Source organism: Carcharodon carcharias, chromosome 8 (assembly GCF_017639515.1).
Source record: "Carcharodon carcharias isolate sCarCar2 chromosome 8, sCarCar2.pri, whole genome shotgun sequence".
NCBI classification, from domain to species: domain Eukaryota; kingdom Metazoa; phylum Chordata; class Chondrichthyes; order Lamniformes; family Lamnidae; genus Carcharodon; species Carcharodon carcharias.
The window spans coordinates 121,904,657-121,918,468 of NC_054474.1; the positions used below are offsets into that span (position 1 = coordinate 121,904,657).

Genomic DNA, 13,812 nt, shown 5'->3' on the forward strand with positions numbered 1-13,812 from the left:
TGCATATCCAAATTCTAATTTTAAGGTTATGTACCTTGTTCCAGATTCCCTAGAAAACAGTTTCTCTGCATTTATTTTATTGAATCTTTTTGTGATTTAAAACACCTCAATGATCATTTTAAATGCCCCTCAATCTCCTATACTCAAAGTCAAATTTATGTAGCCTTATAAGTTACCTGTTTTAGAACACAAGAACATAAGAAACAGGAACAGGAGGAGACCACATGGCCCATCGAGCCTGCTCCATCATTCAATATGATCATGGCTGATCTTTATCTTCAACTCCACTTGGCTGCCAGCTCCCCATATCCCTTGATTCCGTGAGAGACCAAAAATCTATCTATCCCAGCCTTAAATGTATTCAACAGTAGAGCATCCACAACCCTCTGGGTGAAATTTCCAAGGATTCAAAACTCTGAATGAAGTAATTTCTCCTCATCTCAGTCCTAAATGTTCAGCCCCTTGTCCTGAGACTGTTTTAGATTCCCCAACCAGCAGATACAACTTCTCAGTGTCCACCCTATCAAACCCTTCAGAATCTTGTATGTTTCACTGAGATTACCTCTCATTCTTCTAAACCCCAGAAAATATAGGCCCAATTTACTCAGCCTCTCATCATAGGTCAACCCTCTCATCCCAGGGGCAGAATCTTCGGCTTGGCAAACAGGGGCAGGGCCCGCTCGCCGAGGTGTAAAACGATGGGTAGTGACATCGGGTCTGCATCCCGACGTCACCACTTATCATTCAGATTTTCAGTTTGGCAGGCACGCGCCCGAATCAGATGCGCGCCCGCCAAACTGTCAAAGGCCTATTAAAGCCTGTTAACTATCAATTAAATCAATAAACTGAGCTGTCCGTCCAATCTTAAGGTTGGTGGGCAGGCGAAGAGCTCAGGCGGCCTTCACATTTTTCATGGATCCTCATCCACAGGTGGGTCTTGTAAAAATTTTAAATAAAATTAATAGACGCGTCCCAGCTCATGTGACAGTTTCACATGAGGGGAAATGTCTTAATTTTTTTTTGCCTTTATTCAATTTTTTTTGCACTTAAACTAATCTCCTTGAGGCAGCTCTGTGCCTCAGGGAGATTTCTGTGCTCTTTTGTGTGCATGCGCAGGTCCCGACTCAGGCAACCTCCCCCCGCCCGCCCGCACAGGGAGCGTCAGCGCTTCCGGGTGCGCATCACACTGGGCGGGCCTTAATTGACCCTCCCACGTAAAATGGTGGCGCGCAGCCAATTGTGGGTGGCAATCGGCTATGCGCATGCTTGCGCCCGCTCCTGCCCAGCACCCCCGATGGGGAGAAAATTCTCCCCCAGGGATCAATTTAGTGAACTTTTGATGTACCGCCTCCAATGCAGGAATATCCTTTCTTAAATGTGGAGACCAAAGCTGCACACAGTATTCCAGATGTGGCCTCACTGAAACCCTGTACAATTGTAGCAGGACTTCTTTATTCTTCTACTCAAGTCCCTTGAAATAAAGGCCAACATTCCATTTTCCTTTCTAACTGCTTGCTCTACTTGCATGATAACTTTCTGCATTCCTTGTCTGAGCACACCCAAATCTCTTTAAACATCAACACTTACAAGATTCTCACCTTTCTAAAAAATATTCTGCTTTTCTATTCTTATGACCAAAGTGAATAACCTCACACTTCCCTACATTATACTTCATCTACCATCTTGTTGCCCACTCACTTAATCTGTCTATATCTCTTTGCAACATCTCTTTCCATATCCTCTCCACAGTTTACCTTTCCATCTAGCTTGTTATCATCAGCAAATTTAGATATATTTATTCCTCTCTGTCTCTTCATTTAAGTCATTGATATAGATTGTAAATAGCTGAGGCTCCAGCACTGATCCTTGCAGCAATCTACTATTCACTGCCTGCTGACTTGAAAATGCCCTGTTTATGCCCCCTGTCTGCTTTCTATACATTAGCCTGTCTTCTACCATATTAGTGTATGACCCCCAACTCCACGAGCCCTTATCTTGCCTATTAACCTTTTATGTGGCACCTTATTGAATGTCTTTTGGAAATCCAGATATACTACATATACTGGTTTCCCTTTATCTACCCTACTAGTTAAGTCCTCAAAAAATTCTAACAAATTTGTCAAACAGGATTTCCCTTGAGTAAAACCATGTTGACTTGTTCTAAACATACTCCGCTTTTCTAAGTGCATTGTTCAAACTTCCTTAATAAGAGAATCCAGCATTTTTCCAACAACTGATGTTAGGCTAGCTAGCCTGTAATTTATTGTTTTCTCTCTCCCTCCTTTCTTGAAAAGCAGCGTAATATTTCTCAACTTTCAATCTGATGGGACTTTTTTTTGAATTTTTGAAAATAATTTCTAGTGCATCCACTATCACTGCAGCTCTCTCTTTTAGGATCCTAGGGCGTAGGTCAGCAGGTCTGGGGGTTTGTTGGATTTTAGTCCCTTAAGTTTATCTAATGCTTTCTCTGCTGGTATTAATTTCCTTAATTTCCTCACTCTTTTTAGCCCTGAGGTTTAAGTCAATTCACGGTATGAAACTTGTGTATTCTACTGTGAAAATATACACAAAATATTTGTTCAATGCTCTGCCATTTCCTCATTCCCTATGATAATTTCTCCTGCCTCTGCTTCTGAATGACCAATGTTTATTTTAACTACTCTTTTCCTTTTTGTATATGTATTGAAGCTCTTACAATCAGTTTTTATATTTCTGGCTAGTTTACTCTCATATTGTGTTTTTCCCCGTTAAGTCAATTTTTTGGTGGCCCTTTGTTGGTTTCAAAAACAATCCCAATCCATAGACTTGCTATTATTTTTTGCAAAGTTGTAAGCCTCTCCTTTCAATATAACACAATCCTTAACACCCTGAGTTTCCACTCGTGGGGGGACATAGTTACAGAATAAGGGGACACTCATTTAAAACTGAGGTATGAAGGAATTTTTTCTCTCAAAGGGTACTGAATGTCTGGAATTCTCTACCACAGAGAGTTGTGAGGCTAGATCAATGAAAGTATTTAATGAGGAGGTAGAAAGATTTTTGAAATATTGGGGAGTTGAGGACTGTGAGGAGTTGGCACGAAAGAGGAATTGAGGCCTGGGACAGATCAGCCATGATCTTATTGAATGACGAGGCAGGCTTGAGCGGCTGAATGGCCTTCCCCTGCTCCTGTTTCTTATGTTCTTATGATGGGTCTTTCTTGCAGTTTTTGTTTTCCAATGGAATGTAATTTTGATGAACATTGTGAATTGTTTCTTTGAATGTCTCCCCACTGTTCATTTACACCATAGCTTTCAGTCTGTTTACCCAATCAACCTTAGCTGATTTTCCTTTCATACCTATGTAATTGCCTTTAAGTTTAAGATTCTGAGAACCAAACTCTGAAACCAGCTGCAAGTCATCAAGCAGCCAAAATGCTTAACCTGTTCCAGTTTCAAAGTTCACCTGAGAACCAACCTCCTAGGTATTTGACTAAGAAACATTGTAACCTACTGTGAACTATTCGCTTTACAAGACTATCACTTCAAATTTAATTCATTCAAGAAACTACAGGCCTGCCATGTTGGAGATCGGAAATTGTAAATCAGAGGCTGAATTAACTGTAATCTGCAAAAGTGCACTATCTTTATTTGAATTCAATCTTTGTGAGCGTGCATGTGTGTGTGTGCATGTGTGTGTATCTGTGTGTGTGTACAAGAGCAAGTGTGTGATGTTGCATTTGTTAGGGGGAAATAAAGGAATACAGTAATGGTCAAGGGACTTGACTTAAAATATCCCAGCATGCAAAACCACAATTGCTAAGTAGTTAACATTTAAAGTTCAGGCTGTGACAGAGAGAATGCTGAACCATGTACATTCTCAGGGCTTGCGAGCATCAGCAAGGCCATATTGGACGAAGAAGAATGTAAATATGATAGATTGGGAGTTTGGGAGTTAGACTGGAGTCAGAGGATGGCAATAACATAGATTAAGTGTGCTCTTCAACAGATAGGAGATGGACAAATGGTCCCAGTTTAGATAGGAAGGCAGGTCTCTGCCTGGGTGAAGGTGGCGTCAGATGATGCCTGTACCTTTGTACCAGAGACATGTCTGTTTAATGTAAACCTATATGTTGACAAGATCGAAATCTGGAAACTGTTCTTGTACGTGACCAATAATGTATAAATATGATGAACGCTTGTAGTTTAGCAGAGTACTGTCTCAAGCTGCATTGAGATGGTGCCCTCCTCGCAATTGCTTGAATAAACAATCGTAACCTGTACCTGAGTCTCCTGTAGTCCATTCATCAAAGACACAACAACACATTAATCTGTGGTAAGTGTATGAGGATAAATAATCTTCTTTATATTAAACTCACTAAAAGTTGCTGCTTGGTTATTTATTTTGATGCACACTTGAAACGTAAGAAAAGACACACCTCTTTCCATACAAAATATATTGATCATGGGCAGTAAGAGAGCAGATGATTCTGTCCATGACGATCTATATATAGTATTATTTATTAACAAAAATCATTGAGTAGGGTACACACTTACTCTTCAAAAATCTCACTTCCTATTCATCATTCTATTTGTGTCAATATTTATCTTATAAATTGCAATGTCAACGTTTCCAATTCAGTTTTACTATCTGAACTCTCATGATGTAGCTTGAGAATCTGGTCATCAAGTGTTGCTGCGGTTTCAATATTTCAAGCTGGTCTCTCAACTCTCATGCAGTCTTGTATAAATAATAAAATTGATACTCATCAACTAACTGTGGCCAATGCCAATGGGAACTTACTAGTTAGAAATGATTAACTGCTGAGAGAGTCTAAATTGCTCTGTGTGCAAGCAGTGCTAACTTAGTGCTGCAAACCTAGGTATTGCTTGATGAAAAAAAGCCAAGCTCTATCTTGACTGTCTCCTACCATCCGAGGAGTTACATGATACAACACTAATGGGGCTGTTGACTAATCATTGCAATGAAATTCTTTCTTAGTCAACAACAGGCCAAGGAAAATACAAGTGGTGGAGAGCTTGGCCTAAATAGCCAAGTGGTTATGGTACTGTGTTTGTAACTCCAAAATCAAGAGTTCAAATCTCACAATGGCAAACTATGAAACAATGTAACTTCATCTGAATAGGAACAGATGGAAACGTGTTTGTACTCAAAAGAGTTACAAGTGGTGGAGCACTTTGGGAACCATAGATCCAAAGTCATCCGTTCCTCCCAAGCTCGTCTCACTTGGAATATATCAAGTCTCAAATTCTTCACGCACTGTTTTCCAAAATATTCTTTTTGGAAGGAAATCTATCTAATTTAAATGTGAATGAAGGAATGCTGTCTCTATCCAGTGATGTGCCCATTGCTGGAGCCTGTTCCGTAGATTCACCATCCACTCACTAAAATAATGTTTCCACAAATTAGTTTTGAATTTAATTTCCTTCAAGGGCCAGCCATGTCTTCTGGTGCTTTGTTCAGGACAAGGTGAAATAGCTTGTCATGATCAACTTTATCATGTTCTTGGAGGATCCTTGGCATTTTCATAGGATTTAATCCGACCCTTTGTGGTGGGAAACATGGCAGCTGGGCCCACTTAATTGTGGCAGAGGCTCCATATCAGTTTCCTGATGATGGGAAAACCTTCCCCGATTAAGTTGAAGGGTGGGAGGGCCTGACATGACTCTATGATATGGGATTCCAGGGCACCAGTGGTATGATGTCGATTAGGCTCATTAATGAGCCAATTGATATCCATTATCCCTGAGCCCACTGGAGTTTAATGCTGACTCAGGGGTTAGATTGGGGCTGCACAGCTTTCCTGCAGTCTCGAAAAGCCACCATGCAAATCCTGTTGGGGGTGGGGCTCCAGGGCTGGCATCAGGCAAGGGGATAGCCACTGAAAGCCGCCCCCTACTCTTGCAACTGACTCCCCGTCTCCTGCGAACCCATTCTGACCTCATCCACCTTTGGCCTGGGGTCCAAGGATGATCCTGGGCCAACGGTGTGTGCAGTGCCACCAGCTGCCACCGTGCCCAGTGGCACAGGCGGTAATGATAAGCAGCTGATCTCTGATTGGCTGCTCTCGGCAGGCAGAGCTTCCACCACCGATGACCGAGGCCTGAAGGGCACTTAATTCGGTCAGGCCTCCCCCACAGAACTGACGGGAGTTCTCCATTGATTCTCCGACCGGTGAGTGAGGCCCTCATCGGCCCCACAAAATCCCAGCCAAAATACCAGTTGGAAATTTTCTTTTGATGACAATTTCTTGAACAAACTAAAGCTGAGCAGTCACATTAGGTAAAATCTCTGAGTGAGTGGGTGATAAGGACCTGCACTGTTCAAATGGCAAATCAAATATAGTTGAACTAGAGGGGCTGACATTTCAATAATTCTGTGAGCTGAAACAGAGTGCAGATCTCCATGTCAAGAATTTAATCTAACACATTTGTAAAGGTTTGAACAGTCCTGTTCCAAACTTATTGCTTGCCCATGCCAAACCTCACACTATCTTACAACTCCTTTGTTGCTTTCTGTGAAAACCAGGATTTCAGTGGGACACATATTCAAGCTGCAACTTGCAACTGACCCCCTTGACATCCTTACACCTTTACAGGACTTCAGAGATGCAATCAGAATCACAAACTACCTGAATGAAGTAAGATTACCTGCTGACATAAAGGATAGGCTACAGGTGGCAACATGATATTTTGCTATTATTTATTTATTCACTATGTATGAACATCATTTATTTCCCGTACCTAATTGCCCTTGAGAAGGTGGTGAGCCGCTAGTCCACGTGTAGGTACACCCACAGTGCTGAGAGGAAGAGAGTTCCAGGATTTTGACCCAGCAACAGTGAAGGAACGGTGATATAGTTCCACATCAGGATTATGTGTGACTTGGAGGGGAACTTGCAGATGGTGGTACTCTCATGCACCTGCTGGTCTTTCCCTTCTAGGTGGTAGAGATCACAAGTTATTGTTGAAGAAGCCTTGGCATGTCGCTGCAGAGCATCTTGTAAGTGGTACGCACTGTTGCCACTGGGTGCAGTGCCAATCAAGCAGGCTTCTTTATCCAGGATGGTGTTGAGCTTCTTGAGTGTTGTTGGAGCTGCACTTGTCCAGGCAAGTGGAGAGTATTCCATCACACTCCTGACTTATGCCTTGTGGATGGTGGGCAGGCTTTCGAGAATCAGGAGGTGAGTTACTCTCTGCAGGATTTCTAGCCTCTGACCTGCTCTTGTAGCCACAGTATTTATGTGGCTAGTCCACTTCAGTTTCCGGTCAAGGGTAACCCCCAGGATGTTGATAGTGGGGGATTCAGCGATGGTAATGCCATTGAATGCCAAAGGGAGATAGTTAGATTCTCTCTTGATGGAGATGGTCATTACCTTGCACTTTTGTAGCATGAATGTTGCTTGCCACTTATTAGCCTAAGCTTGAATTTTGTCCAGGTCTCGGTGCTTGAAGGCACTGACTGCTTCAGTATCTGATTTGTGAGTATGACTGAACACTGTAATCATCCACACTTCTAAATTTATGATGGAGGGCTGAAACAGCTGGAGATGCAGGCCTAGGGGAATTTAATTGAGATGTACAAAATTATGAGGGGCCACGATAGACTGGATAGGTTGGACCTATTTTCCTATTAGGGGGGAGTTGAGGAGAACTCTTTTCAGCCAGAGGAAGGTGATGTTCTGTCTGAAGGGGTGGTTGAGACAGAAACTCTCACTGAATTTGAAAAGTACTTGAATATGCACTTGAGGTGCCATAAGCTACAAAGCTGTGGACCAAGAACTGGAAAATGGCGAAAAGGTAACGTACTCTTTTTTAGCTGGCACAAACACAAAGGGCAGAATCTTTAGGTCGGCGTGGGGGCATGCACCTGACCTGATTGGAAATGAAATCGCGCAGGATGATGTCGAGCGAGCATCCTGATGTCATCCCACGCAATATTTCGGTCAGCGAGCACATGCCAAAGTTGGAAGCACACCCGCCAACAATTAAGTGGCCTATTAAGGTCATTAAAGTTGTAATTGTCTCCGATTTTTCATAGTGCGTCCAATCTTACAGTTGGCGGATGGGCGAATTGGCCAGGTGGACGTTGCATTTTTAATGAAACCTCATCCATGGGCGGGATGAGGTTTCCGTTATTAAATAAACAAAATAAAAATTTATGGACAGCCTTTTTATCATGCATATGTTCAGGTGCCTAGTTCTGATGCAAGGACATTTTCTTCCTGATTTTAAAAACTTTATTTATTGGTTTTAAATTCTTCAGCTGAGACAAATCTCTACCTTCAGGGAGCTTTCATTCACTGCTCACCCGCGCCCACGTTTATGTCAGCGCCCGCCCCCCTCCTGCCCCCAGTCCGGCAGCTCTGAGCATTTCAGTGTGCACTTCACGCTGGATGGCCGTTAACTAGCCAGCCAGTGTGAATTCGCAGTCGGGGCTAGATCACAGGTGGCAGTCTGTTTCCCGGCTGATTCTGCGCCCGCCGATCACGCTCACCCACTGACCTAAAATTCCTGCCCAAAGGGTTAAATGACCTCTTTAGGTGCTGTGAATTCTCTAGTTTTCCATGGTTTGACCTAGGAAAATGCCTTAAGGAACTCTTGCAGCGATGTGCTGCAGCTTCACTAAAAGCTAGCATACAAGTTCAGCAGATAATATTGAAGGCTAATGGAATGTTAACCTTTATTTTAAAGGGAATAGAGTATAAAAATAAAGGAGTCATGCTAAAATTATACAAGGCACCAGTTAGATCACACCTAGAATATTGTGAGCAGTTCTGGTCCCCTTATCTAAGGAAAGATATACTGGCACTAGAGGCTGGGTATGGAGGGGTTTTCTTATGAGGAGTGGTTGAGTAGCTTGGGCCTGTACTCACTGGAGTTTAAAAGAATGAGAAGTGACCTTATTGAAACATATAAGATGCTTAGGGGCCTTGACAGGGTAGATGCTGAGAGGTTGTTTCCCCTTGTGGAAGAGTCTAGGACCAGAAGGCATAATCTCAGAGTAAGGGGGACCCCATTTAACACAGAGATGAGGAGGAATTTTGTCTCTCAGAGGGTAGTGAATCTGTGGAATTCTTTACTGCAGAGGGCTGTAGAGGCTGGGTCATTAAGTATATTCAAGGCTGAGATAGACAGATTTTTAATCAGTAAGGGAATCAAGGATTATGGGAAAAAAGCAGGAAAGTGGAGTTGAAGATTATCAGATCAGCCAGGGTCTCAATGAATGGCAAGCAGACTTGATGGGCTGAATGGCCTACTTGTGCTCCTACGTCTTATGGTCTTATGGTCTAGCTGAGATGATTGACCTCCGACAAACATAACCATCCTTCTTTTTCCTAAATATGACTCCAACCAGTGGAGAGTTTTCCCCCCGATTCCCATTGACTCCAGTTTGCCAGGGCTGCTAAACGCTACACTTGACCAAATGCTGTCTTGATCTCACCTCACCTGCTCTGGAGCCAAGTGGTCCAAACTGAGGATTGGTGGACAGATTATTGATGTGTAACTGCTGCTTGATAGCACTTTCCATGACACCTTCCATCACTTTTCTGATGATTGAGAGTAGACTGATGGAGTAGTAATTGGCTAGATTGGATTTGTCCTGCTCTTTGCAGATAGGACATACCTGCGTAATTTTCACTTTGTTAAGTAGATGCCATTCTTGTAGCCATACTCATAGAGTCATAGGGTCATAGAACACAAAAAAGGCCCTTCAGCCCATCGAATCTGTGCCGGTCAAACAAGTACCTAACTATTCTAATCCCACTTTCTAACACTAGGCCCATAGCCTTGCATGCCATGGCATTGCACGTGCACATCCAAATACTTCTTAAATGTTATGAGGGTTTCTGCCTCTACCACCCTTTCAGGCAGTGAGTTCCAGATTCCCACCAACCTCTGGGTGAAAAACGTTTTCCTCACATCCCCTCTAAACCTCCTGCCCCTTACCTTAAGTCTATGCCCCCTGGTTATTGATCACTCCACCAAGGGGAAAGGTTTCTTCCTGTCTACCCTATCTATGCCCCTCATCATTTTATACACCTCAGTCATGTCCCCCTCTATCTCCTCTGCTCCAGGGAAAATAACCTCCGTCTATCCAATCTCTCCTCATAACTAAAACTCTCCAGTCCAGGAAACATCCTGGTAAATCTCCTCTGCACTCTCTCTTGTGTAATCACATCCTTCCTTTAATGCAGATTCCAGAACTGCACACAATACTCTAGCTGTGGCTTAACCAGCGTTTTATACAGTTCCAACATAACCTGCCTGCTCTTATATTCTATGCCTTGGCTAATAAAGGTAAGTACCCCATATGCCTTCTTAACCACCTTATCTACCTGTCCCGCTACCTTAAGGGACCAGTGCAGATGCACACCAAAGTCCCTCTGATCCTTGGTACTTCCCAGGGTCCTACCATTCATCGTGTATTCCCGTGCCTTGTTTGCCCAAGTGCATCATCTCACACTTATCTGGATTAAATTCCATTTGCCACTGATCAGCCCATCTGACCAGCCCATCTATATCCCCTTGTAATCCTATATCCTCTTGTACTAGAACAGCTTGGCTAGGGGCATGGATATTTCTGCAGCACAAGTCTTCAGCATTACAACTGGAAGTTGTCAAGGCCCACAGCCTTTGCTGTATCCAATGTGTTTCTTGATATCACGTGGAGTAAATTGAATTGGCTAAAGATTGGCCTCTGTGATGCTGGAGACCTCAGGAGGAGGATGAATCATCCACTCAGCACTTCTGGCTGAAGATGGTTGTAAATGCTTCAGCCTTATATTTTGCACTAATCTGCTGGGCTCCCCCATCATTGAGAATGGGGATATTTGTGGATCATCCTTCTCCAATCAGTTGTTTAACTGTCCACCACCATTAATGGCTGGATGTGGCAGAACTGCAGAGCTTAGATCTGATCTGTTGGTTGTGGGATCGTTTAGCTCTGTCTATAGCTTGCTGCTTCTGCTGTTTAACACACATGCAGTCCTGTGATGTAGCTTTGCCAAACTTCATCTCATTTTTATTCTGCTGCTGATCCTTGCATGCTCTTGTACACTCCTCACTAAACCAGGGTTGACGGTTATGGTTGAGTGGGGGATATGCCAGGCCATGAGTTTACAGATTGTGATTGAATACAATTCTGCTGCTGCTGATGGCCCACAGCGCCTCCTGGATGCCCAGTTTAAAGTGCTGGATTTATTTTGAATCTGTGTTGTAATGGGTATCCTCAATGTGAAGATGGGACTTCGTCTCCACAAGGACTGCAGTGGTCACTCCTATCCATACTGTCATGGACAGATATATCTGCAACAGGTAGATTGGTGAGGACAAGATTAATTTTGTTTTTCCCTCTTGTTTGTTCCTTTGCCAATTGTCGCAGGCCCTGTCCAGTGTTGTGGTGTAGCTTTAAGGAGCATATCTAAAGCCGCTGTGCATGACCAGACAGGATGTGATGTAGATACTCACGTAATCATCGGGAAGATGATAGGAGTAGTCCTCGAGACCAGGTGTGTTAACTAGCCTCCCAGATATCGTTATCTATAGTTTCATCTCTTCAAGTAAAAGAACAAACGTAACTGAGTTACCAATCCTCTTTGTGTGGTTGGTGTTTTTGTGTAAGGTAGAAAACACAAAATGGGGCAGACAGGTCCTTCAGGACCCGTCCATCTCAGTCAGTAGTGGAGCTACTGAGACACTCTTGGTGACTCCCCCGACTCCCCCTGCCAGCATATATTCTGTGTTCTTGATACCCTCAATGCTTCTTCCAAGAGGTGTTCAACATGGAGAACTGATTTGTCAGCTGAGGGAGTGAAGTGGGTGGTAATCAGTAAGAGATTTCCTTGTCCGTGTTTGTCCTGATGCCATGAGACTTCATGGGACCTGGAATAAATGTTGAGGATTCCCAGTGCCATACCCTCACCATTGTATACCACTTTGCTGCTAGCTCTAGTGTGTCTGCCTGCCAGTGGACAGGACATATGCAGGGTGGTGTCTGGGATATAAGCTATAAGTATGATGCCGTGAGTATGACTACATCAAGCTGTTGCTTGACTAGCCTGTGGGACAGCTCTCCCAATTTTAGCACAAGCCTCCAGATGTTACTGATAAGAAGTTTGCAGTGTTACCTGGGTTGGGCGTGCCATTGTCGTATCCAGGTCCAAAGTCTAGGTTGATCTGTCCTGCTTTAATCTTATTATGACTTTCTTTGTTTTACAACTAAGAGGCTTGCTGGGCCATTTCAGAGAGCTGATAAGAGACAATCACATTGCTTTAGGTCTAAAGTTACACATAGGTCAGACCAAGTAAGGATAGCAGGTTTTCCTCCCTAAAGGACATTAGTGAACCAGATGGATTTTTATGACAACCTGGTAGTATCATGGTTACCATTACTGGGACAAGTTATTTATTCCAAATATATTTAATTAACTATACTTAAATTCCCTCACTGCCTTGGTGGGATTTGAATCCTTTCTCTGGATCATTAGTCTAAGCCTCTAGATTACTTGTTTCATACCCAGTAAAGGCATGTCAAATTCATAACTTCTAAAACATAAACTGCCCTCAGTGTGGAAGCTTCTGAAACTGACTTTTCTTTTTAAAATGGACAATGATGGGCTGCAAAAGATGGTCACCAAGGGTCACCTGACTCAGTTTGTGAATTCAAAAGGACACACTCCAAACAAAACAGTATTCCCTGAATGCAATAGGTCGTTCTGGAAACAAGGCAGTGATTGTCTCAAACCTAGGACCATATTTAGAAAGGGAAACTGTGAGAAGCTACATGGTAAGGCGGTGATGTTGGTCTCTCTATTTAAACCTTTGACAACTGCAGAAACAGCACAGCAGAGAGGGCAAATTTGGAGGCTATAACATCCACCAAGTCCACCAATACAGCAACCAGACCTCCTGGTAACAAGACCACAAGTAGCTAACTCCATGACCTGCAGAAAATCCATCTTTTTGAGAGAAATTTACAATGACTTGGCTATATGACTTCAGCTATTGAGTTCACCCAACTATATACCAGGAGTGAAAAACCTCTTCTTCATTAAGCCTGCACCCTTTGTTTTCCAAGATGAGTCAAGCATGTGAATTATAAACTATTCTTATAACTTGTAAAAGTGCACTATTCTCTTGAACTGTAGTTTGCTCCTCTGTGTGCGTGAGTGTGTGTGTGCCCGTCTGTGTGTGTGTGTGTGTGTGTGTGTGAGTGGGTGAATGAGTCCTAGTATTAGGTTTTTGAGGTGAACGCGTATGCATGAGTAGACAATCCTCTTTATCTAAACCCATGAAAAACTTGCTGCAGATTAGTCGAATTGTCCACATACTCAGGGGTTAAGAAACACACACATCTTCCTTTTCAAAAACACACTGATTACGGAAGAGAACAGGGGCAAAAACAAAAATAGCTGAAAAAACTCAGCAGGTCTGACAGCATCTGCAGAGAGGAACACAGTTGACGTTTCGAGTCCGTATGACTCTTCATCAGAACAGGGGTTTTAGTTCTCTTTCATTCCCGTCCATAACACTTGTCCAGTAACAGGACTATGCTACCATAGCTCCAATGATTCCTATAAATTGAAAAGTGTAGCAGTGCAGTACAGCACTATCAAGCTCCTGTTGCTGTTCAATTCAGTCACCTGTTTGATGTGGATAAAAATGAGCTTTATGCTAAAATGGGAGGATATGAAGGCAGAAGAGTTGAGGTAGGAGGTGACTCTGATTGCTACTGGCGTGTTGTCTCCTGATGTCCTTCCAGCAATAAAAGTGACTGTCAAACTGCTGAATTGTAAAATCCCAACTGGTT

The 13,812-nt window shown here is 43.1% G+C and overlaps 1 protein-coding gene across 1 annotated transcript in view; it reads right to left on the reverse strand.

The window, feature by feature from the left end:
- LOC121281494 overlaps positions 1–9,531 on the reverse strand; it is a 33,585-nt gene extending 24,054 nt beyond the window's left edge. The window contains exon 1 of the mRNA XM_041194439.1: positions 9,445–9,531. Coding sequence (XP_041050373.1) covers positions 9,445–9,531 — 87 coding nt within the window. The remainder of the gene's footprint in view (positions 1–9,444) is intronic.
- Positions 9,532–13,812: the final 4,281 nt, after the last annotated feature.